General features: G+C 28.0%; 1 protein-coding gene across 3 annotated transcripts; it reads left to right on the top strand.

Moving 5' to 3' along the window:
- The first annotated feature begins 280 nt into the window (after positions 1–280).
- Positions 281–21,796, top strand: LOC112603172 (serine proteinase stubble-like). 3 transcript variants are annotated; one of them, XM_025351629.1, is made up of 11 exons: positions 281–537; positions 1,470–1,605; positions 1,670–1,822; positions 9,972–10,199; positions 11,282–11,884; positions 17,970–18,046; positions 18,132–18,232; positions 18,740–18,839; positions 19,280–19,448; positions 20,383–20,540; positions 21,457–21,796. In XM_025351629.1, the coding sequence occupies exons 2-11, from the start codon at positions 1,497–1,499 to the stop codon at positions 21,610–21,612; spliced, it is 1,854 nt and encodes a 617-aa protein (XP_025207414.1). In that variant the 5' UTR covers positions 281–537; positions 1,470–1,496; the 3' UTR covers positions 21,613–21,796. The 3 variants fall into 3 exon arrangements, with proteins under 3 accessions (XP_025207414.1, XP_025207412.1, XP_025207415.1); XM_025351627.1 differs by lacking the exons at positions 281–537; positions 1,470–1,605; positions 1,670–1,822 and adding exons at positions 3,467–3,582; positions 3,897–5,679; XM_025351630.1 differs by lacking the exons at positions 281–537; positions 1,470–1,605; positions 1,670–1,822; positions 11,282–11,884 and adding an exon at positions 3,467–5,679 and having other exon boundaries at positions 21,457–21,795.
- The last annotated feature ends 5,222 nt before the right edge of the window (positions 21,797–27,018 follow it).

Below are 27,018 nucleotides of genomic sequence, written 5' to 3' on the forward strand. Positions count from 1 at the left end.
AAAAAATAAAATATAAACCTTAAGACATTATTTGTATTAATATATTATGTTATGTTATCATCACAGTTCTCAGATTGTAGGTAAGTACTTGTACACACTATTTAAATGGTATGAAATATTTTCCTCGGACATGACAAAACTAAAGGAGAAATGCCGTCTTTGTATACGTCGAACATACATCCCATTTGTTGAGTATCACTTTCACCTAGCAATGGACTGCACGTCAGCTCCCAGTAAACACATCAACAGCTGGTACGCATGCTGCAGTACCCGTGTAGTTTATACGCGGGAATGTCTTCTCAACATTATTTATGAGTTTATTTTTACATTCACAGAGCAATTATGCTCGGATATTAATAAGAGTTCAATTTTATTCGATTTACCTACGTACTATGATTGGCTTTTGTACAACGTAATTAAATCAAGTTATTTCGGTGCTATTTATAATATATTATACATCAACAAATGTCAAATTATTTTATCATAAACATTTTAAACTTAATTATATAGTTCCTTATTTAATGTCATTACTGTCGCGTAAGTACTGTTTATAATAGCTGGTTGACTTAATACTTTCTAACTAAATATTTTAATTAAAAAAACCGGTAAGTTGTTAAATTAAAAATAATAACGCATAATATTTTGAACAGAAAGCATTGTAGCGATAGTTATGATTTACTATTGAGTTCTTTATTATTGTTTTAGTAGGTATGTATTTGTAGTACAAATTCAATGCATAATTACACGGCCTGATAATTCTCACAATGTGTGTATTATTTTACAAATGTAAATTACATAAACACTTTTTTCTTTTTTACATATTTTAGGAATTAAAAACAAGTATTTGTGTTTATGTTGGTGTCTCAAAAAACAATAATATAAATCAAATATTTGTGATTATTAAGACTAAATAAATAGATATAATATGCTTCTATTAAATCATGAATAATTTAATAAAAAAAAAAAAAAAGAAATTATTTATATGCTAATTAAAGTTGAGTAGCTACAGTGACATATAATAATAGAAAATCATTTACCTTCACGATGATTACCTACACGGATGTATCATGTGATACATTTTTAATTGATAAGTTCAATATAAATTAATATCCGTCGTTAAAGAGTACTCGTATATAGTGAGGATAAATAAAGAATAATAAGTTGTTTATGAACACCACTTTCTTGTTTATTTATATACTATATACTAGTAATTTGTATATATTATATTTTACTTTAATTGCGACTTCTGTTATTATAGATAGTGTCTTAAACCATTATATTTTATTTTGCTCATTTGTACCAATACAAATTTTATTAATATTTTATGAATTAATTTTGTTGTTATTTTATTGGATAATTTATGTGTTTACGACTTACGTATTATTTACTAATTATAACTAAGTTTAACACTAAATTTCTATACCAATTGGCAGGTTGAAATAATTGTGATGTATTATTATGTTTTAAAGGAAACATTTGATGCAACTAAAATTATCATGCACACCGCAATAATTCCAGTAGCTCTAGTTACTTATATTATTTCAATCATCAGCAATTACGAATCGGTAGCAGTTAGCCTACAAAAAACACATCGATTAAACAAGAGTAAATAATAATAGGGTTTTTTTTTTCGTAAAATGTTATTCTTTCATTAAAAAAAATATTTTAGTGATGAAATTTGATGAACATGATGTTGTTTCTACATTACAATACAACGATACACCAATAATTTTGGAATCTAATCATTCTATGACAACCAAACTGAAACAACAAGGAATGCAACATAAAATAAAGAAGAAGGGTCGTTTTTTCGAACAATTTTGTAAGTATATACGTTATTACCTACTTATAAGTTATTATAGTTATTATATTAATTTACACAATAAAAAAATTGGGTAAAAATGTATGATATAAAAGTGTATTGTATTATAAATCTATCAAAAATGTATTAATTGCAGCGTTATGACTCTGAACAATTTTTACCCAAATTTTACTGAATATCTAGTGCTTAATAATGATATTGATAGAAAACATTTATTAATTATACTTAATGACACTTAATATTAAAAATATTTCTACTAAAATTTTACAATAAAATTAATTTTTTTAATACAAACTGGAATTTATTATAATTCATGATATATTTGTGGCCAAAAACAGAAGTTAGTAATTTCAAAATAATACGTTCGAAGCCAATATAATTATTATACTTTTGTTGTATCATTTTGTGCTATATTATCGTTATACGTGAAAAAGTTAGTTGTATTTTAGAATACAAGGAATTCAACAAATATTTTGGTATTTTCTTCTAATTGACTAATGAATAAAAAATTAACTAAATAACTTTGTTTAAATTCAAGTCATTTTAATCAATAAATTTATTTAGTTTAAAATTTCGTTTAATTTGAGTTCTACTAATTAATTATAGGAAAATTTCGAACATCCAATTTCTAAAAGAAATTAACGAATAACATACTATACAACACTCATAAGATTAGAAAATCTTGTTATATTAAGTTATATAACTCGCTGTACAGTTAAAATGTATTAATATTAATTATTAATTTCACGACGTTTAAGTCAACAAAATCTATATTTATTGAAGAGTATAATATATTTTTAATACGTTTATTTAAATACATATCGGTCATTGGTTCTAATAAAACAGAGTCCAGAAGTTTTTCTGTTATGTCTTGGACCGAAAATATCACAAATGAAAACATTATTAATAATTTATAGACATCGTGTTAAATAATATTATCTATAGGTAATAACTATAATGTACGTATATGTTGAGAATATGTTTGGATTTTCAGTCACGTGAAATGCGCAAGAGAATTCATTAGATTTTACTGCAATGACGTTATCTATTTAATAAATTATTTTGAAAATTTGTTAATATGTCTCTAAAATAATAAACTATATACTTATATATATATGCGCAAGAATTGTATGCAACAATATAGTAAAAGCACAGTTATGGCGTTTGAAAGAGTGCGATTCTGATTATTAATCGTGGAGGGGTAAACGTCAAGTATACATTGAACAACAGCAAACCGATTAAGAGAAAGTTCGCGGTAAAAGAGCGGTTAGGCGGAGACACTTGAATATGATGATGGTGGTCGCTACGTTTTGTAGCAACTAGTCTTTTGTGTGCTGCTGCGGCTCTCAGTCGGTTTACTTTCTTAATATTTATCTTTATTGTTAATATTGTTTCGGAGAATAAAGAATACTTCGTTATTTATCTGTAGTGTATTGATAGTCGTGATGATAAAAATGTAAAAAAAAAAAAATAACCACCAATGTGATCAGCCGTTTTATCTGTCACTATAATATACTATCATCGTATTAATAGTTATACAAAAGGACAATTTTCTCGCTCGCTTCTTTTGTTATCATATTTTTTATAAAGAAAATTTCCTATTTACGTATCCTCATAAATATATATTATATTATTGTTCTCTATTGAAATCTGTTTTTATTTAACTGTTACAATAATAATAATAATAGCATATTATAATATCCACGCGTTATTGATTTTTACACAATCAGCGATAACTCATTAATACGACTCGTAACGCGGTAAGTCAAAAGTTATACCACACTATATTTTTCTCGGCGGTTAGTCGTTCATTAGAATATATATATTTTCAGTGCGATTGAAAATTTCCGCGTAAGGTTTGATTTCAAATTGTAAATCAGAGTTTTCGTTTGATTTTGACGTTCAATATTTCTCAAAGTTACCACGTGCACGAGGCACGTCTTCTTTTTTTTTTTCTAACAATAACGATACCATGTCATAATATCGTATTGTTATTGTCGTAATTCCATTACACTGTACTAGGTAGTGTTGGATATTTTATTTATTTTTTTACACTCGTTTTTTTTACTCTCAGTGACCGCGAGTGAAAGTGAACGTGTATGCGGCTCGTGTGAGATAGAAAATTCAATAATAATAATAATAATAATAATACTCTACTACTACTCTGCTGCTATTACTACTACTACTACTACTACTACTACTACTACTACTAATAATAATAATAATAATATAACAACAACGACGTCGACTGAGCGGTGCGCGTACAGAAAGAAAGTGGATACGCTCGTTCCGTGACATTGTATACACGCGCAGGAATCCAAGGTAAACTGCTGCTGTTACTCCTGTTATCGAAGTGATAGTTTTTCGAGCTATATACTCGCGAATACGATTATTATACATTATTATTATTTGCTCGGGCCAAGCCCTATTTGCCGTATCACACACACACACACGTACGCGCCGACTTTGCACACGCGCGGGTGAAAGAAGAAAGTGGCGGACATTCGAGCGTAAGATTCGTGGCGCGCATTCCTCCGATATTCGTCGGCCGTCGTCAAAACCGTCATTCGTCATCGTCTTCACACCGTCGTCGTCGTCGTCGTCTTGATCCGCCGTCGTCTTGATCGTCATCGTCATCAGCGTCATCGTCATCATCATCATAATCATCATCATAATCGTCGGATGTTACGCAACAACAGCGATAGTATAGTTATCGTCGCATTGCACCGCGGCCTTACGGGTCAATGTCGTATCGTCGAAACGCCACCGAAACGCCGCGACAACCACGTCAGATCGTCATCGTCGTGTTGACGACTACGTTATAGCGCTCGTTCAAGCAAAAGACCCCAAGCAAGCAGCAGACGACGGGCGTAGCGATATCAGAAAAAAAAAAATAGAAGAAAAACATACACACACACACACCCACACACGTCGTTATCGTTGACCACCGATATAACGATATACATATATACATATATACAAATATCGCGCGGTTGATTGCGAGCGCGTTGCCATGAGGTCATACTCCATAATCGTCAGTGTCATAGTGATGCAGTTGTTGTACTGCAACGGCTCCTCGTCGTCCGGCGGCCACGCGGATTCCACCCCGGTCGACTACCCGTCGGACGCGCCATCGGCGGCCGTCCGATCCTCCGACGGCGGGCCACGTCACCGGGCGGACCGCGGCGACGCGGACGGAGACGGCGGAGGCGACAGGCCGGACGCGTACGGCGACGGTATCCGCCGCACGGTGAACACTTATCGTCACGTCAGCGACGGCACGTCTTCGTCGGCCACCGACGGCGGCGGTTGGATCATCGGCGGCAGCCGTCGTCGGGCGTCGCACAAGTACTACCACCAGGACAAAGCGGCGGCGTTTGCGGGCGGCGAGACGGTCGACAACGAGCGGCGGGAACCGGCCGACGACAAGCCGCACCACCAGCAACAGTGGCCGGTGGCCGCCGGCGTCGGGCCGGACGCCGCGTCGTCGCTGTCCGAGGTGCAGGTGGTCGTGCACCAGCCGCCGCACCGCAACTCGGTGGCCGACGGCGACGACCACCAGCAACCGGCGTCGTCGTCCGACGTCGCGTCCAAGTGGTACTCGAAGCGCATGTCGTACGCGACCAAGACGTCTCTGGCGGCCGCGTCCGCCACCGCGGCCACGCCGTCGCTGTCGTTGCAGCAGCAGCAGCAACAGCAGCCGGACGCCGTGGGAAGTAACGCCGTGCTGTTGGCCGAAGTGCTCGGGCAAAAGTCTGGTTTCAACACCACCGCCGGCAAAGGCGGATACTACGGCGGGCCGACCGTCACCGGTTCCAAAGGCTTTCAAAACGAACTCATGGACATGTTGGGTAAAAGTATGTGACGCGCCCGACTTTCCGGGACCTTTTTCACTTTATTTCGTATATTAAATAACAATAATTACTCCGGGGAGGGGGGGGACGGGCGTATAACGACGTTTAGAATCATATATAGTTTTTACTGCTGTTTTACACTCGCATTATTATGTTATTGTCGTATTTGCTCGTGTCGCACCGACACCGATGAATGACAGAGTTTTTTTTTTTTGTTTTTTTGTTTTTTTTTTCGTTTGTCGGTTTATGTTTTCCGTCCGCTTCACTCGTAACGACTGTTACGAACACCCATCGTAAATTTGGGTAAATCGTGCGTATACATAACATTATAAAATGTGTAGAGATGTACGGGTCTACGCTCCGGGTCTTATAATATATATATATAGGTATACGATCCGGTGCACTGCCACGTAATGTATTTGTATAATATCCGGAGGAGTTGTCACGGAACTCGGTTGCCGATGCGATGATGGGTGTGTTGACATTTCCGAGTGATTAGAGGAAGATGAACGACGAAAGAAGTGAGTGAGAGAGAAAGAATAAAAAAAATAAAATCAATCGAAGAAAACGATACTCGCGACTTTTGTTGTCGGCCGGGGGAGTAGACGGGTGGACGACTGCAACGATGAAAACGATCGAAAATAAAAAAATATATACAATAGGTATAATAGCCGGTATCTAATAAACAGGTGTAATAATTAATCACGGTTCTGCAGAGATTAGTCGTTTTCGTTATAGTCGTTATACGTTATGTTCTTAGATTCTGTGAAGAAATCACCGCTATTGTCTTTTTCTTTTTTGGTCTAATAGGTACGAGACGATATATATCTATACAATAATTCGTCGAACAGATGATTAGGCTTTTAATCGTCCGACACGCGACGTTTTCGATAACGTTGTTATCGTTTCGATTTGTGTGTTAACTCGGTGGTTGCGGGGAACAACAATTTTATTATAGGCATATTAAAATGAAATATTATACAGGTAGAACGTCTTGTAGTGCATATCCTCCTATATCTATTCGTAATATTATGGTATTATGTACGCTGCCCACTACGATTGTTTTAGATTCGCCGAAATTGTAATCGTGTTGTGTATTTAGGTACTTACATAATTTTTTTCACTAAAATAACCGAGAAATGTACAATAATGTTTATATTATAGTATAAATTACAATGTACGTTCCATCTAGTTGTTATTTTAATGATTTCGCTCCGCTTTAACACTTAGACATGATGAGCTCTTTACTTCAATTACCTGATGGCGATCATGTCATATTATACTTGTGTGGGTTTTCCGTTTAGAATTATTCCATTGTGTTTTTTTCAATCCTTGATAACTTTCCCTGAGATTAAATTGAATAAATTCAGCCTTCGGAATGTATTCTTAGTACTACCTACGACCAATTTTTAGATCGTAATAATATAACAATATTATAGGTAATCTTCTATAGTTGATTTCATAGACGAATATTCAATAAAATAATGACGAAGGCGGCTAAATAATTTTCAAACTATCTCGATTATAATAGTTAATATGATTATATTACTCGGTATAATATAGGTATTACCTTTCTAACTGTATTAACAATATACCGTATATTATTGCTATCGTTTAGGTTTACAACTTTTACATTTTTTTTTCTTTTTTAGTCATGTTCAAACGAAATTATAAATTATAGTTAGGACCTCATTTGTAGTAACCTCTCTGCAGCCACTCTAATATTTTCGTCTATAGGTATAGGTGTTATTGTTGGTATCACAATTCGCGCGAATGTGCAAAGTTTTCAAAAAGCACGTATAATGTCTTATTATGTTCATTTAAGACTAAGGACACACTTTGATATCTTTTTAGAATCTTAATGAGAAAATTTCGCATGCGTTTTTTAGAATATTTGAAGTTGAAAACTTTCCAAATCCTCTTATAATAATATTATATTGACGAACTAGATTTATTAACGAGCTACCGACAATGTGAATAATAACACGACGTAAAAACTAAAAACTTTTAGGTATTTGTGATGCCGGTTTTATTAAACTTTACGCGAATATGAAAATTAAATAATATTATTATTTCGCCATTTATATCCGGGATATTTATATCGCTTAGTAAGCCCCAGTAAATTTTTTAATGATACATTACAATTTATTACATGTATAATAATATAATATATAATGTTTTAAAAATCAACACACGTTCTCGTTTCTATAAAAATATTAATAAATTATACACATCGCAATTAGTTGTATACTAGGTAGGTAGTATAAACGAAAGCAATGCTATGACCGTGATGTGGTTTCACTTTCTTCATCACGGCCGTCTGGTGTTTTTCCTTTCTGAATTGCTATAATACTCGTCTGCAAACTTGCCACAGCCGGTGACTAGGTTAATTTTTGTATACAAAATAATATTCAATATTTACTGTAGTATATAGGTGGATATTTACGCAAATCCATGCCGATGATTTGTGTTTCAAATATTAATGACCGCGACCGCGTTACTTTTGTTTATTTAAATCAGTTTATGGTTATTGAAAATAAAGAAACCAATACATTAGTATTTTTGTCTGACAATAATTTATTTTATTGTTATAGTTTCGGAGTTCTGGTACACTTTTTTTAAAAATAAAAAATACTTCTAATTTAAGAACTAGTATTTTTGTAATATTTCTAAGAGGAAAATGTTAACATTTCGATTGATAATTCAAATGTATTTAAATTTTAGTTGCTTAAATACAAACCATAGTTACATGGATTCAGTTTAGTAATTCATTCTATGATAACGTCTGTTAAAGTACAGGATTAATTTCATTTTCTTGTGATCATCTCCATATTATTTTATCTACTTTTTTTAAAATGCAGACAAAAAGTATTCTAATTTTATAATAATTGTTAATTTTTTCATATTATACAGCTAATAATTAGTAACTATAATAATTTAACTTTCGTTTCTTATATTATGTTATATGATAATATAAACTGATTATTCGATTATATTATACGCATTTCTAAAAAAAAAAAAAAAAATTAATAATAGTGGGTTGTACCTATGAAATTGTTTGGTACATAATAATAATAATAATTATTATTATTATTATTACTATTTTCTCAACACGTTTTACTTTTACAGAATTTAAATAATCGAAATGTAAAAGTAAATTTATGGAATGTCATCAATATAGAAACCTTTCCCCGTCAAAAACACAAATTAGTCGTTTTCGAATAATCACTGCGGCATTGAAAATTTATTCCACTATAATACATTACTACTATATTACACTACAATATTGAGTACTTACTTATCTGATTTCTTAATTCATTATATTACGGAGGCGCGTGTTGTAAATAAAGTTTTTGCATAAATTGAGTAGGTATGCACGTAAAATAAAACTTCGTATTACAGCTTTAATGTGTAGGTTATAGTTACTGATATTACTATATAGTATAATATACGTATAGTAAACGATGATAAGCAAACAATATCTGTAGAATATTTTTATCGAAGATTATTGTACAGAAATACAATAGAATTACAGGACTTAAAGTGAGATAATTTAAAACACAAAAATAACAAGTCATTTTATGATATTAAAAAATGTATATGCTATCATCAAATACGCGTGTGTTTTATGACTACCGTCTATAGGGATTTAATGGCTATATTATCATTATTGTCATTAAAAAAATATTGAAATTATTTTATACGATTTCGTCGAAAACGCTTTTTTATAAAACGCGTGTTTTCATTTTCTCGTTTTTTAATCCTAAAATAACGGAAAAAAATAATTAAAATATAGGTACCTACCAACAAAATGGTAACATTATAATCACCGGTGTTCTCAATTTCCCTATATATTAATATGGTGTGGCCTCTGTGCCATATACTCTTAATATTTCGTTGAAAATATGACTGTGCGTAATGAGGTAGGTACCTATTCTCTCAAGCAATTTCCGCATTAAAAAAAAAAAAATCATCTAACTTATTGATATTGATAATTTAACGCACATTAATCACGTTGATCGACGATGGTAAAACATTTGTGATTATGTAGCGTATTTTAGTATGTTCATAGTCTGTACATGATATAAGATGAAATGTAAGCCGTGTAGTAAATTATAATATTATAACAATATTAAACGATAATATAGCATGATATGATGTAATACATTATAATATATTATTTCGGTTGATCCCACACAAATAATAATATTACTATGATTAATTCCTATAAAAAATGTACATGTTGACGTTTATTTATTTTTTTTTTAATTGCTTTTTTTTTTCGCCGTACACAGTGATACCACAGACTTGTTGGTACAACAGCAACAAATTCGATTGCGGGCTTAGTATTTCGTGCATGCTCGAGGGTGGAAAACCAGTGGACTTGTGCAGTGGTGGCATGATATGGAGCTGTTGCGTGTCCAGAGATAAAATCCAGGCATCCGGATCTTCTTCGTCGTCATCATCGTCGTCATCGTCCGTGACGGCAGCGTCGAATTCGGTGGGAACAATAGAAAATGCTAGTGAGTTCTTACATTAAAATATATTATTTTTATTTTCATTCTTTAACGTTTCATTCCAGAACGTGCGTTTGTTATATCGAAATAAACGGTTCGGAATAATAATAGTAATAGTAACATTGCACAATATTCCCTTGTAGAGTTTCACGTGACGTTCATATTTATATGTTATTATTATTATTATTATTATTAAAGTGACACGTCGTTACGCACATACTGGATGTGAGACGACATAGTTCATTATATAAATAATAATAATCGTGTTAATTTCTCTCGTTTGGTATTATAATCAGAGCAAAACTTTTTATGGCCGCTATCATTATAATATTGTCACGGTTCTTGTATTTATTAAAATCACGGTGTACGATATATATATGTTTAAATGACGGCGAGGGACAGGTATAGGTATGACGCGAGAGTGTAAATTTTATTTAGTTTTAATTTTAACTTGGATACCATTTCTACCACAATAAAAATAAAACACCGAGACTGCGTTGTCCTATCTTCGTCATACATATATTATGTTTGCTTGTTTAGCCGTAAAAGCATATATATATGCACGCATGTGTTTAATTATTTTAATTCCGTGACACACATGTTTATAAACGCGTGTGTTTTGTCGTGACGATACACGGATGCGTCTGTGCACATAATTATTACTTACCTATATTTGCAGTGGCTGCTGAGTAAAACCTAAACATATAATATATATTATTATTAAATTGTGGATCATGTTTGTAACATATTTTCTTTTTTAATTTTGGAACAAACATGATATCATTATTACCTAAGTAGGTTCTAAGTACATATATAGATTATAAGTATATATTAATATATTATAGTTTACTATATTAAGGATCATTATTCTTGCGGTATATTACGATTGACGATATGTATTTATTCGTTGTGCCTCCACTTTGAGTCTATTTAACATTTTAATGATAGGTATATAGGTACCACATATGAAATGTTTACTCGGTTATATAAGCCTATATTATATACAAATGTATGGGAAACGGTATGCTTTTCCGAAATATTGTAGTTATTGCGTTATGTGTTGTCATGTCATTTCCTCTTGTATAAAGCTATACAGTTCCTGATGCAATACCCCGAATTCCAACACCACTACAACATGTATATGCACCAACAACATCAATATCAGCATCTGCAGCAACAGCAACAGCAACTACAACAACACCACCACAACCATCAGCCCGCGACGGTGGCGAGTTACGTGGACAACTACATCAACGACATAAGTCCGTCGTCGCAGCCTTTCGTCGCCGACCAAACGGCCAAACCGTCGTACTATTACCAGCAAGAACACCAGCATTATCACCCTTATTACTATCAGCACCATCAAAGTGGCGTTGGCGGCCATTGGCAGCTCAACAGCGGGGCGGTCAGCAGCACGTCGACCAGCACGACTTTACCGCCCACGTCACAAAACATGATGTTCCACACCGATCACGGTAACGTGTTTTATTCTACGCACAAACCACCGCAACTGGCGCCGTTTTCTCTCATCACTCAAATCGGCAGCGGCATCGTTGCCGACGATCAACTACAGCAGCAACAACAACAACAACAACAACAACAACAACAGCAACTGCAGCAGCAGCAACAACAACAGCAACCGCAACAACAGCAGAGTCAATTGTTGCACTACATGCCGTCCGGATATCGCGGTAAACTACAGTTGCTGTTTATGCATAAAGCTGTGCTTCCGGTCACACGCTTCACATACACCTACCTATACTATTACACTTATCCGTATGGAATATATTAAAGCACCTGCAGTTTGGAAGACGCGTATACACCAATTTATTATTTATTGTATGTTCACGAGATGTAAATGCAAAAGCCTTTAATCGGGTTTCCTTGATAATTTATCTTAACGCACGTTGTATAAAATATATTGTATTATGTAAGGACAAATGCACAAACGCACCATAAAAATTATTACCTACACAACACAGTTTAAATTCTTGAAATGTATCCATATAGGATACAGCACCTCTTACGATTATTGCACTAAATTGCAGCAGGTGCGCACACATATTACTACGAGGTGCATTACGAGGGTTGATAATATATTTTAGTTGTCGAACCATTTGCAGTCGATATATACATATATTTTGTACATACCAACATACATTATTATTATTAAAATATGGTATGACAATGTTATATTCAATAGTTTTTATGATATTATTATTATTGCGTTCAATGTGTTCATTATCAAGCAACGTTTGATACATAATCGATTATTATGCTTTCGACATCTCGTATATGTATATAAAAACATTAAAAATATAAATTAATTAAATTTAATAGTTTATATCATTATGTTAGACATAATACGTGCCTCAGCAATAGCATGTTTTTTTTTACATTATTTGAATTGCATAATTATTTTTAAATTTTCTAATCTACTGTTAGTTTTAAAAAAGTATCTTCATCTTCTGTATTAGGTGGCACATCTGGATGATTATTTCAAATCTAAATTTTCAATGGATTATTGGATGATAGGGAAATTCAAAAACCTATCAAACAAATTATAATATGACATTTTCACTTGACGAAAAATTATATTTTTATTTTTGTTTTTTTATTAAAAATAATGTAATGTTTACAATCTTTTATTTTATGGGACAATCATTTTTTATAATCGTTTATTATATGTATATTATACACATATGTACCTACTTTTTTGGTGTTTAATATACATTAAATTTTATAATATATTCTGGTTATATCAAGTCCAATTAAATATACATACACATAGATCATTAAGTTATTTTTTAATTGATTGGACTGTTAAGCCAAATTCTATTTTTTATAATTTTGCATGTTATACTCTTTTTAGTAAAAAAAACGTAAAGTTAACTGTTCACTCTCTGTATTTAAATACATGATACATTTTTTTAACTGTAATGTGCTGTTGCTGTTGTCTTACAAACGTAAAACATAGCAAATTTGGGTTTAATAAAATCAATTTCGTGTTGTAAGCTTTAATATTAGAATGAATTATTTATCTAATTATTAAGTCCAAAATTAAAAATATTATTGATGTTTGTTTTTATATTTTAATTTTTAAAAGTTTGAGCAAAATTGTAATGTTTTACTTGCTTAAAATTTAAAAATCAAAATATTGAATAAAAAAGCAACGTACAAGTATAGATAATGTTTTTATGCTTAAATTTTGTAATAGTTCAATTTACTCTAATATAAAAGCTAACAATACAAGATTGGTTCTGCTGAGTGTAAATTTTATGATTTCCTTCGGTTTAAAGAGAAAGAGAGAGAGAGAGAAATAGTGCTCTGAAACCCTCTTAAAAAATATACCTATTGTTAATAAATGTTAATTTCAATAGTACAGTAAATTAAATTAGTGTCAAACTTAAAATAAGAATATTTTCTATACATTTATTTTTGTTTGTAGTTGTTTTTTTACGATTTTACAAGTTTTCAGTTGCTTTTTTTTAAATTGTGATATTTTACACTTATAACTTGCATAAGGCTCAAAGCATAAATTCTAAAAATTCTACGCAAAAACAAAGATATTAGACAATATTATTAAATTTGATAATGGATCAATTCATTTTTATATTAAAGCTAATAACACAAACTTGGTTCAGTTGAATGTAAATATCCACGCTGTACGTATAATACGTTTGTAAGACCTAAAGCTACACATCGTGCAGGTGAAATGTCCTCTTAATTAAAATAATATAAATACTGTCACAAATTACTAATTATGTAGCTATTATTTATTTATATACTTTATTATTTCGTATTATTTATAAAAATAGGCTCTAGAGTTCTAACTATAGTTTATCATATTTTTCAAGTACTTCTTGGACGGATTCCTTTCTTTATTGATACGTAACATGCAATTTTTAATTGTTTTATTAAAAATAACTAATTATCCCGAAATTGTATAATTTTTTATCTATTTTATTTTAAATGTACGCATTCATTCATAAAACATTCAATTTTAACTTCTGATCATAGTAATTGTAATATAGAATTTATGAATGCTTATTTTCGTGTTTGCCATTAATTTTTGAAGCAGTAAAATAATTTTAATATTCAACTTTGAGGGTAGTTTCTAATAATAAATTTAATCTGATTGGTCAAAAAAAAAAGAATTTCTAACACTTATGGAATAATACATAATTTTTGTATCACTAGTTTTTGAAAAATTGATTTCGTATTGTTTGTTGTAATTCAAAAAATAATCATCTTGATTTGAGATTTTACGCAATATATATAGTAATTTTTTCTATAAACTTCATGTGATCATTTTTAAAATACTCTAAATCTTTTTGAGCTTTTTATAAATATTTGAACTGGTCAACATTTTTTTTATAAGTGTTTACAAGAATCTTTTTTTAAAAGATTCAAAAATCTTAAAAATTTAATTAAACTTAAAACGTTTCCGAAAGATAATTAATTCTATACTAAATAGAATTAAAAATATACTAAAAGAACGTACCTACAACAATATTTTTTTAATTGTTTAAAGTTCAAACACAAATACTAATTTGTCACTATCACCAAAATTGGCAAATTATTTTGTTCTTAAAAATTTATGTTACATTCAATTTCGATACATTTAGCAGACTAAGTTTGAAAATTAAGATTACGATTAAAATTTTAAGATTGAGTTGTTTTTGGACAATAAAAACATTTAGTGAGCCACATTATTTTTTTTTATGTTCATTTGAAATTAGAATATGAATGAAGTTGGAAATCTAAACAAAAAATAATGATTTTTGTTATTTTGTTATGATTAAAAAATATTAACCGTAGCAACATGAAACGTTTTAGTAATTTCCTATAAGTTTTCTTTTGCTAAGTATAAAACTATTAATCTTAACAATTATTTAACATTATTTTAACATTTTTTTTTATATATAAAAAAATACATACATACACATTGTTTGATTAGATTCTAACAAACAATTAAATTTTAAATTTTAGACCACATTGTGGAATAGATTAAACTGTGGAAAAAATTAATGAGATTTTATTGAAATATTGGGATATGTAAAATTATAAAATCGAAGATAAATTAAAAGTGTATAGGAAAAAAATGTATTTTAATTACTTTGAAAATAATTAAAATGAATACATTTACATAATAAATGTGAGAATACGATCGATATTAAAGAATTTAGCATAATTTGTGTTGGAAACTCGTTGACATATTTGAATCAGTAAATTCGATGATGATTACCGACATGCTGTCGAACTTAGAATTGAAGTGATTGAGATGTTGCTGATCAACGCTATGCTTCGTTTTTGTGGCAGTATGGAAAGTTGTATGCGACTGAATGGTGTTTTTAATAATGTTTATGGGCTATGAATTATGATGAATTGTAGATTACGTAATTATTGATAGAATTATTATTATACAGTGTGTATCATCCAAGTTAGTTATTTTAAGTTTTAACATTATCATATATGAAATTATTTCGTTATTTATACAATCATACTAAGAGTAGTCTGATTGTCTATTATATGTTGTAGATTTTGTGAAATTAGATTGACGATTTGTACTTTGTAGGATGTAATTGAGGTTGAAGATTTATTTTTCTTCAGTTTTTAATACTTAAATTTTTTGAAATTTGAGATTTATGCGGTGCGTTGCAACGAGTTTAATTTTACTGGTCCCTTGGTTTTTGTCTAAAAAGTTGGCATTATCAATGAGAGATATATTATAACGTGTTACAACTTAAATCCTTCTCTTAACACAATGATATTTTTAAATTATTTAGACTTATATATTTATATGACGTAATTACTTATACCATTCCATGGTATTTTGGTACATTGATTTATATTTTAAATAAAACTTATAATTTATAATAAAAATAAATAGATACATGACACAGAATTATAATTATTTTTTCATATTATTTTTGATGTTTTTGGAGAAAATGTTTTCAATAACGCATAAATCGGAAAAAAAATTATCAATAATAATATTAATAAATTTGAAATAGCGACTGTTACATCGTCTCTATTTAGAACCGTTTTTTTTTCATACGAAATGATCATCGAATTTAAATTTAAATTTTAACACATTATTCATTCATTATAGCGAGCTAGGCAATGACGAAGTACATTCAAAACCTATTATATTGCTGATCGACTTTGTTATTTTAAGTATTTGTGTGTCTTCAAATTTTAAATATAACTGTTAAATTCTATTAAACTACACAATATTAAATTGACTATGTACTTTTATATACATATATTTAACTGCAGAAATGAATTGTATTGTATTAATCATCACTTTTATACTTAGAACAAAATTTAAAAAATCATACTATTGTAAATTTTGACTTAAAGAATTGACTTAAGAGTTTTCTTATGAGTAAGTATTCCTAAAGTTTCTCGTAGCTATCAATTTAATGTAAAGAGTAACAGTATAATTTTTACTTTGAATTTTAAAGCATTGATTTTCTTAGTAAATAATTTTTCTAATAGCGAAACTATTCACTTTATATTTCGCTAAGAACGTCAAAAAATTCTTAACTTGTGATTTAAATTTTTTTTAAATAACATAATTCACGGTTTATCAATTTTTATAAAATATTATCTTAATGCATTAATATCATGTATAAAATTGAATGAAGTTATATGAGTGTCTAACTATATCATGTATAAAATTGAATGAAGTTATAAGAGTGCCTAAATATATAGTTTAAATCAATAATTTTGTTTTTCAGCTTTTAAACATATTATAAATACGTTACTTGATCTTGACGTCAAGTTCACTTATTGTTTAAATAAAGTTATTGAGATAGAGTTTTGATATATGATAATAGGAAATAAACAACATATTTTACTGATGGAATTATCCAATTTAATTTATTATTATCAAGTATTTAACTCGAGCTAATAAAAGAATATTTCTTGACTTATTTATTACTATTCCAAAGTCCTAATTTTTAACAAACAAATAATTTGAATAGCTTAAAAATATAAATTTATGCCTAAGTTATTGTTTCCACTTTTATTTGAAGTTGAATTATTTTAAATTATAAACAAGGCGATGAATATATTTTTAAATTGTTTTTTAAAGTATAAGCTAAAAATAAATTGATGCATATATTAACAGTATTTATTAATATTAAATTTATGGGATGATACAAATTAAAAATACAATTATTTATTTTTAAAATATGCATAAATATACATTTATGATTATGTTTTATTTTTTCAGTCGTCTAATGTGTAAACTTATCGTTTGTTAATTAATATTGACAACCCATATAAATAACTATATAGTAAATAACTTACATTTAATATTGGTTATGAATGTTTATTTTTACTATGAATATTTTTGTACATATTATTAGTTTGGTATATACCAAATATTTGTTTAGAGACTCTTTTTATTTTCAAGCTTGATATTTTATTTTTATCTTTGTAGTAGATATTTTTAGAGAATAAAATAAATTACAAACATGGTTATTTTTTAGGTTATATCATAGATTATAATGTATTTATTAATATTATGAAAAATAATAATAGAATTATTCATGATATGAATCAAAAATCAAAGTACAAACATAAAACTCTATTTTAATGCTTTTTTTTTATTTGTAATTTTATATAATATATATTATTTAAATTTGTGTCTCACGTTTCCATATATATATATATATATATATATATTATTCTTGTATAAAATCTATACTTCTGTCATAAATACCTATGTAAATACCGATTAATATACATATTTGATTTAAATAGGTTGTGGAGAATTATATGCAAGAAGCCATAGAATCGTGGGTGGACATGGATCAAACTTTGGTACACATCCGTGGCAGGTAAATATAAATATTTATATTATTATTTAAATTAATTAAATATATATATATATATATATAATATGTATATTTTTTATTTATTTAGGCCGCTATCATCAAGTCAGGGTTTTTGTCAAAAAAATTGTCGTGTGGAGGTGCTCTTTTGAGTAATCGATGGGTAGTTACTGCTGCACATTGCGTGGCCACGTAAGTATAAAAAAGTTTTCATTAACATACTCATAGGTTAAGTAAGGATGGTTGATGGGTCGAACTTAACATAAATTTTGACTTAATATTTTGCCATAAGAATCCATATTTTATGTAAGTATAAAGTGCCCTCCTAATCCCAGAAAAAAAAAATTAATTAATGATAGAAAGTAACGCTTAGCTACAAATACAATTAGGTATGTCAGAATTAAACTTTTCATATTATAGCTTAATTTTGGCATAACTTTATGATGTATTAAAAATGTTAGTACTTAATTAATTAGGTAGGTATTCAATCGTCTATCTATTAAGCGGATTCTTCGTTTTATAGTTATAATTTATAAATAATCACGGTTATTGTAGAACTTCTATTCTGCAATAAACGGCTTTACCTGAAAATAAACTTAACGAGTATTTCCATGACAATAATTCACATAATATTTTGTTATATAGTATAATATGTTCATTTATTTATATTAATTTAAACATTTTTACTATATTAAAAAGCACGGCGAATAATAATCTAAAAGTACGGCTCGGTGAATGGGATGTACGAGATCAATCAGAAAAGTACGCACACGAAGAATTCAATGTGGAGCGAAAAGAAGTAAGAAATAATAAATAACTAGTATAATATATATTTGATACTATTGAGTGGTATAATATAGAGCCAAATTGATTTTATTTTTATAAAATTAATTATCATCATAGGCGGTAATATAAATATTAATAAAGATATACAGTGTATAATATATCATGTTAATAATGAGAAAACAATTATTATTTATTGTTAAAAACTAATAACAGTGTATAAAGTTTGAATAAAGATAAAAAAAAAATAATACCAAGTAGCCAAAATCCTGAGTATAGGTACGCCTTAATTAAACATCATAGTAGGTAGGTAATACATAATTTCATGTTTTCCACTGCTATAGTAGGTTTAATAAGCTTGATATAAATCTGTAAATTCATATAAGTAAAATTACTAGTATTCTTAATAATAATTTATATCAATCACAATTACTTATTTAACATTGCTAATTACAGGTACATCCACAGTACAGTCCCACCGATTTTCGTAATGACGTCGCGTTAGTCAAAATTGATCATGACGTAACGTATAAGCAGCACATTATTCCAGTGTGTTTGCCAAGTTCTGCAGCTAAATTGGTCGGAAAGACAGCCACAGTAGCTGGTTGGGGTCGTACTCGACATGGTTAGTATCTGTTTGTTTTATATTTTTATGACACTAAACTAAATAAGAAATTGACAAATGTATCTACCTACCAATCAATTGAATCACTGTAATATATTTTTATTTTACCATACGTTATTTTTTATTTTCGAACACCTATCATAAATATAAATCTTAAATATAAAAGTCTTAATACTTTCAGTTTTTACACAAGATTTTTTTAATATATTCTACTAAACTTAAAGTTCAAACTTAAATATAATAAAATTATTTTTTTATTCGCGTACACTTCATATACTAAAAACATCTTAGTAATTACTATGCTCCAAAATTCTTTATCAAATGTGTTATAGTATACAATAATAATTATTGATTAGTATTTATATAGTAATATTTAGTTACCAAGTAGGATTAAATTATATTGAAATGATGAGTTACACTGTTTTGGTATTAGAAATAATTTCCCATTAGGTCGAGAATTCAAGGGATAAAAGTTGTTACTTTGTTTTGGTAAAAAACGTTTAAGGCATCTAAAATATTTACTTTTCTATTACAGTTTATTATGGATGTATTAAAATTAATTGAAAGTATAAAATAGTAATTACAAATAATGCCATGTAGTGTTAAGATTTTTAGAAACCAATACCATTCTCTTTAAAAATTGTATTCTTTGAAACATGGATTTGAAATTTATAAGTATTTTTCCTTAAATTGAGCAATTAAAAATAGTATGATCATTATAACACTTTTAAATGTGATCCATAGATTATTAAAATATTTTAAGTGAAAAAATGCTTAATAACTTATTAATGAGAATATATGTATTAAATTAAAAAATTGTCCAAAAAATAAATAATATGATATGTCTAGGTATTTTATATTTCTTTAGATTATAAAATATATTATATACATTAACACTATTTAATATTTAATATAACACAATTTTTAAACACAGGAGTTGCAACAGTTCCTACGGTTTTACAAGAAGTGCAAGTCGAGGTGATACCGAATGAAAGATGCCAAAGGTGGTTCCGGGCGGCTGGTCGGAGGGAAACGATTCATGATGTGTTCCTGTGTGCGGGTTACAAAGAAGGTGGTCGAGACAGTTGTCAGGTTCGTGTAAAATTGTTTGAAGGTGTCATTTCAAATTTTATAATAGTTGTCTGGTCAATCTGTTAAAAATTAGTAAAAATTGTCCTTTTGCCTTGGTGGCTGAAGTTAATATTGCAATATATACTAAGATAAGGGATGATGGCTGATGTGTCTCTTCGAAATATAAAATACTTACTTTTATTATGTAGGTATGTTCAAATAATAACACATGAAAGTGATTGTTATCCTATCGTTTATGTATTGCTTCAGCAACACATGTAATATTTGTTAGTAATGTGAGTGAATGGATGTTGAGTCATTAATAATTAGAAATTATACAATGACTTATTATAATTTACATTTTTACATTCATTGAAATTTAACGCATCCATTACAGAGACTTACTCTATGACCAGATACATAATCAACACCTTCTGTTATAATATAGTAGAGTAAAAAAACTAAAAATGTACTTTTATTATATAGGTCATTCTAAAATAAATAACAATTAATCACCCAAGATTATTTAAGTATGAAATATTAATATAAAAAAAAAATTGTGCTAACTTAAGATAAATATTCACTAACATACAAATTATAATTAATCATATAAAAACTTATGATATCTAGGTAAAACTACAAATTTTTTAATTCCTTAACAAAAAATTTGTAAGGAATTTCAATTAAATTTTAAAGTTTTTTTACTCATAAAAATTGTATGAAATGTAAATAAAATTAAAAAAGGAAGACATTTTAAGCTGCATAGGAAAATCTAATTAATATACTGCACCCCTTAGAATATATTATTATAATATAATATGTAGATACTTAGATTTTTTTTAAAAATTCGTTAATGACTAAAAACATCATTATTGTTTTAATTCGTGTTACGATGTAATATAATTTTATTCATAACCAAATAACAATCACTATTTAGGGCGATTCTGGCGGCCCGTTGACAACGATGCTGGATGGACGGAAAACTCTAATCGGATTAGTCTCCTGGGGAATCGGTTGCGGCCGTGAACATTTACCTGGAGTGTACACCAATGTACAGCGTTTCGTACCATGGATCGACAAAGTAATGGCGTAATAGCAATATTCAAGTTTATAATCTTATATTATGCAAACATTGAGCTATTAAATTTAAATTTATTTAATGTAATTATAAATTATTCATATTTATGAGTTGTTGTAAGCAGGTACAATTTACCATTGATTTTATTTATTTATTTATGAAATTAAACTTAGAACCTTAATATATTATTTATGTAATAAATGTATATAATCTGCAAGCATATTGCAGTATAATTAGTTATGAAAAAAAAATCTAGTAATAGTTATTTATCATTATAATTTTGTTATTTTTTCGATGTCGAATTGTGCTATTCATTAATTTAAACATTTTTATTTTCAATTTATGTTTATCATTCATGTAAAATAAATGTGTACATATCATCACCTATATTTATATGTTAATGATATTACCTATATGTAAATAATACATAAATATATTTATATGAATAATATAATAGTAATCAAAATAATAAATGTAATTATTTCATGTATATGCATAAAAGGTAATTATATGATATATATATATATATTTATGTATAATATATTTAAGTAGGTATCTGTTATGCATTAAATAAAAACAAAATAAAAATAATATTACTGTGTATATTTTTGCATACGTATAGTATGAATAGGTTTTTGAGTTAAGTTGAAAGTCATCAAGGAGATACATTTATTTTTTATTTTATTTTTATTTTTAATAGCTATTAGTATACAGCTATGATAGCTCAACTATTATAGTGTAATAATTAACAATATATAATAAAAATAATCGGTATATAATATGATAAATCCCGCTTACAAAATAAAAGTGTTCATAGGTTTTTTATAGCGGTTTCAGATTTTGTATTGAAAATGAATTGATGGTTGAAAGAAATATTTAGAATTTTAAGGGGATTTATTAATAGGGAAAACATAAAATATACAAGTGGTCACAGATACTTTCATTTAAATTAAGTGTTCAAGTGGGGTATTGACAGGTATTAGGTTTTAACGTAGGAGTTTTACAGTAACAGCGCTTAAAGTACATTATTTTTGATCATTGATGGTATAGTTTGATCATCGATATCTAGCAGTTAACGATAGGTGTCTGGCGAAGTGAAAAAATTAATAATATCTTTAATTAATAAATAATATAGGTATGTAATCGACAAAAATGCATTGTAAGAATTTTCTAATCGACAAAATATTATTTAACACCTTTACTAGGTTATCCAAATGATAGCAAGTTTTTCAAAATATGCAAAACAATGTAAATAAAATTGTTGTCATTGTTAGTTTAAAAATATTAAAATTTGTAAAAGTTACTTACAAAATTTCTAAAATATAAAAAGTAAAAATATACAATTGTTTAAAAATCCACGCTCTAATTATAACTAACATAGTTATGTATTATTTTGTGTATGCTCTTACAAATTCAATTCCATGTGAAAATAAAAAATAAAATAATAAGTACTATTACTTTTACTATGCGAGTCCGGAATATTGATGAGTTAAGCACTTAAAACCCAGTACTACATTTGTTGGCGACGTATTACAATTTGTAAAATTTAAATATTTTATTTTTATATTGTACTATATTTATAATATTTTAAAAAACCAACGCACGTGTCTTCGTTTTCATGTTTACAGTAATATTAATAAACTAAGATACATCACGATTCACGATAGTTTAAGTTAGGTACCTATTTAGGTAATATAAACGAAAGTAACATTTTGGAAATGATATGGCTTAGACTTAACTGTACTGTGGCATATTTAGGATTTTTTAAGAGAGTGTCACAAATATATTCTTTTATTATACATATAAATGTTAATATAACATATCATTTAATTATATATAAGTCACAATATAGATTATAATTTATGATGTCATGAAAAATCATCTAATATAAAAAAAATCGTTTAAGACGTTCGTGTATAGATATAGAAAGAATAGCCTTAATAATATTAATATTTATACACGATAAAAAATAATTTACAAATAACAAGTAGGGAGGGGGTGTCATAACCCCAAAACATCCCTTTGTATACAAGATATAACATTGGTATGGGTAAAATAAATGAATATCATACCAGGGTCGTAAATAATTATAAGTAAACAAGAAGCACTAGAAGCATCAGTGGACATAGTTGAAACTATGCTAAACATCCGTGGCAGATAGATAAAATAAATCTATAAAAATATATCATTATTAGTTATAAATAATCGAATTGATCCTATAAATAAATTATTATTGATCTAGGTTACTATCATAATTCATCACACTATATTTGTTATCAAAATATTCGTCATGTGGAGGTGTTATTCTAAATAATTGATGGATGTATTGTTATTGGTGTATATTGCGTGGACGGATCTATGTCAATTGATAGTGTACTACAATTATTTCTTTGATGGAAAATTTTATAGATTTATGACATAAGATACATTCTGTATAAAATTTAGAATTTAGATTTTATTAATAAAGTGCAATGAATAAATACAGTTACCTATAGATTTAATAAAGATTTCTAAAAAATAAACTTTACCAAAGTTGGCAGTAATTAAAATAATAATGATAGGTTTTCACTATTCACAAATAAACTTGTTTACTATAAGTTTATATTATTATTAATAAAGTTGTTAATAATTTACTTAAATACAGTAAAATAATAGTAATAAAAAAAAAAAAAATCAAATTTGTAATTAAAAATTATGAGTGAAGCCTCGTTAATAATCTTCTTTAATTCTTTTATTTTGATCACTACATACTTTTTAAAAGTTTTTTGTTCGATTTTTAATATAAACACCAGAACTATTATTTTAGGAATCGAGTGTGTCATTTCAATGTACTACTGCCATTTCCCTTCATTTAACTGACTTATATTTTGGCTTCAATTTTGTAAATATCCGAAACATGATTATGGTCCATGTATTTTACTTTTTCATCATAAGATAAATGAACCTTCCTTCACATTTTTTTTTTGTGCTGCACACACAGTCAAATGGTTTTTCCAGTCTATTACATTCACAATGATACATGTATCCATCATGGATTAAAATGTCAGTACCTCTTTTACTTTTTATATGTTGTACACTCATAATTAATAATATAATAAAAATTAAATTATTTGAAACGTCGTACACTATTAATTTATAAACACTTTAAGTTGTCTCCTAATCTATTGTCCACTATTTATTGTCAGATTATTTATTTTCGCATTATCAATTGACGGTAAACTAGTGTGGACACGTAAATATAAAAAGGGTTTATTAATGTGTGCTTGGCACATACCGAACTCGATGGGCTATTTGGTTGATGTGTAAAATTAAGTAATCAAATCTAGAAAAAAATATCTAAGGAAATATTACTCATTAGGAAAAAGTACTTAAAAAATAAATTATGAAAGGTACATTTAAAAAAAAATGTAATTACTTAAGTTCTGATTGTTATATAAAATAATATATAAATAAATAATTATATAATTACCTACTATAATTGTAAAGCTGTATATAAAAAAAATTATATATTATTATAAATGATCATTTGAGTTGTTAAATTTATTGGAAATATATTTTTTAAATATTGTCATTATTTTAAATTTCTTATTGAAAAAATATTCTCAAATTACAAATGTTAAAAATTCAAAATATCTATGTAAAAAATTTAAAAACTAATACTTTTGAAAACATACATAAACAATACATATATTATGTTTAATGTAAAATTTCAACTTGCCAAACAAAAAAAAAAAAAAAAACGATAAAGAAAATGATGATTTTTACGCAAAACAAATTTTTGGCCAAATCAATTTTCTTATTTACTTTTTTTACTAAATATTCACACTATCATTTTTGTACATATGGAATTTTAATATTTAACACCTAATATTGATATTTCAAAAATATTATTTAAGCAGAAAAAAATAAATATGAAAAACTATAATTTATTATAAACTATCTTAAAGCTATATAAATTAATCTCAAATACCTAATTAATATTAAAAAGTTCTTTTAGTACTTTAAATTGGCAAAAAATTTTTAACTGTATTAATCACATATTCAATCTAAAAAATCTATCTTGAATACTCATAAAAAATGATTTCGTGGTGAAAAATAACAGTTGATATGGTTATTTGTTTTTCAATTATAATAAAAGACAAAAATCGTTTGCGGATAAATATTTATTATACGGACGAATATGCAATGTCATAAAAATTTGAACATTAAACAGTCATAAAAAATTAATGTGACTTTCGGTCAACATTTTATTTTTTCTATTTGTAGAAAAACAAATAATTCTAATGAATAAAATATGTTTGTTTAATAATGACTGTGACACTTGGTCACACTTAATCGCTTATCGCTCATCAGGCAATATTTTTACTATTATTTTATTTCGTAAGATTTGCCTATGTATACGACTATAATGGATTAATGAAACGATCAATATTTATACTTAAAAACTACATAATGTTGTTGATCTATGTAATAAACACTAGAAACTCGATTAAAAAATAACTATTCATGAGTATTACTTCTATATCTGACTTATGCAGACCTTATAAATTATTGGGTTCCAATCGTGTATAGTTAAGTCTAGATATGAATCATTTCCCCGTAGACATTTATGATGAACTACGAGATGTACCTAAAGAATTTACTACAAAACTGACACAAATTTTTTGACTAAAAACATCATAATTTTTACGATTCGCGTTATAATGAAGGTATTATAGGAATTATTCCTTATCGAATAACTTCTACTATTCGGGGTGACTCTGGTGGTCCGTTGATACCTAACGATACTAGACGAAAGGAATATTCTAATCGGATTGGTCTCTTGGAGAGGAGTTGGATGTGATCGTGAAAATTTGGCCAAAATGTACAGTGTTTTGTGCCATGGATCAATAAAATAATAACTTGATAGTAATATTGTAATTTATTATAATATGTAGACATTAAGCTATTATATTTAAATATATTTTATATTATTATAAATTATTCGTATTTATGAATTGTTTTAAGTAAATGTAATTTACGATTAAGTTTGTTAATATCTGTTTATATACCTAATAACTATTTGTTTATAATTTTGAAGAGTTAAATTCTTTAATTTAAATACTTTGATTTTTAATATATATTCATCGTTTATGTGTAATATCTACCATCTATATTTAGATGTTAATGATATTATCTGTTTATACATAATTTATAACATTATATAATAGATGTAAATATAGATGTAAATATACCTATCTATATAAGTTATATTATATTAATCAAAACCATAAATGTAATTATTTCATGTACTTTATTTAAAACCTATAGATTTATGACGTAATATGTATTTATTAGATGGATGTTACACATTGAATAAAAATAAATTTGAAATAATTACTGTATATTATATTTTCTATATAAGTATAGATATTATTAATT

The sequence above is a fragment of the Melanaphis sacchari genome, unplaced genomic scaffold (assembly GCF_002803265.2).
Source record: "Melanaphis sacchari strain LSU unplaced genomic scaffold, SCAv2.0 Contig9_pilon_pilon, whole genome shotgun sequence".
Lineage (NCBI taxonomy): Eukaryota > Metazoa > Arthropoda > Insecta > Hemiptera > Aphididae > Melanaphis > Melanaphis sacchari.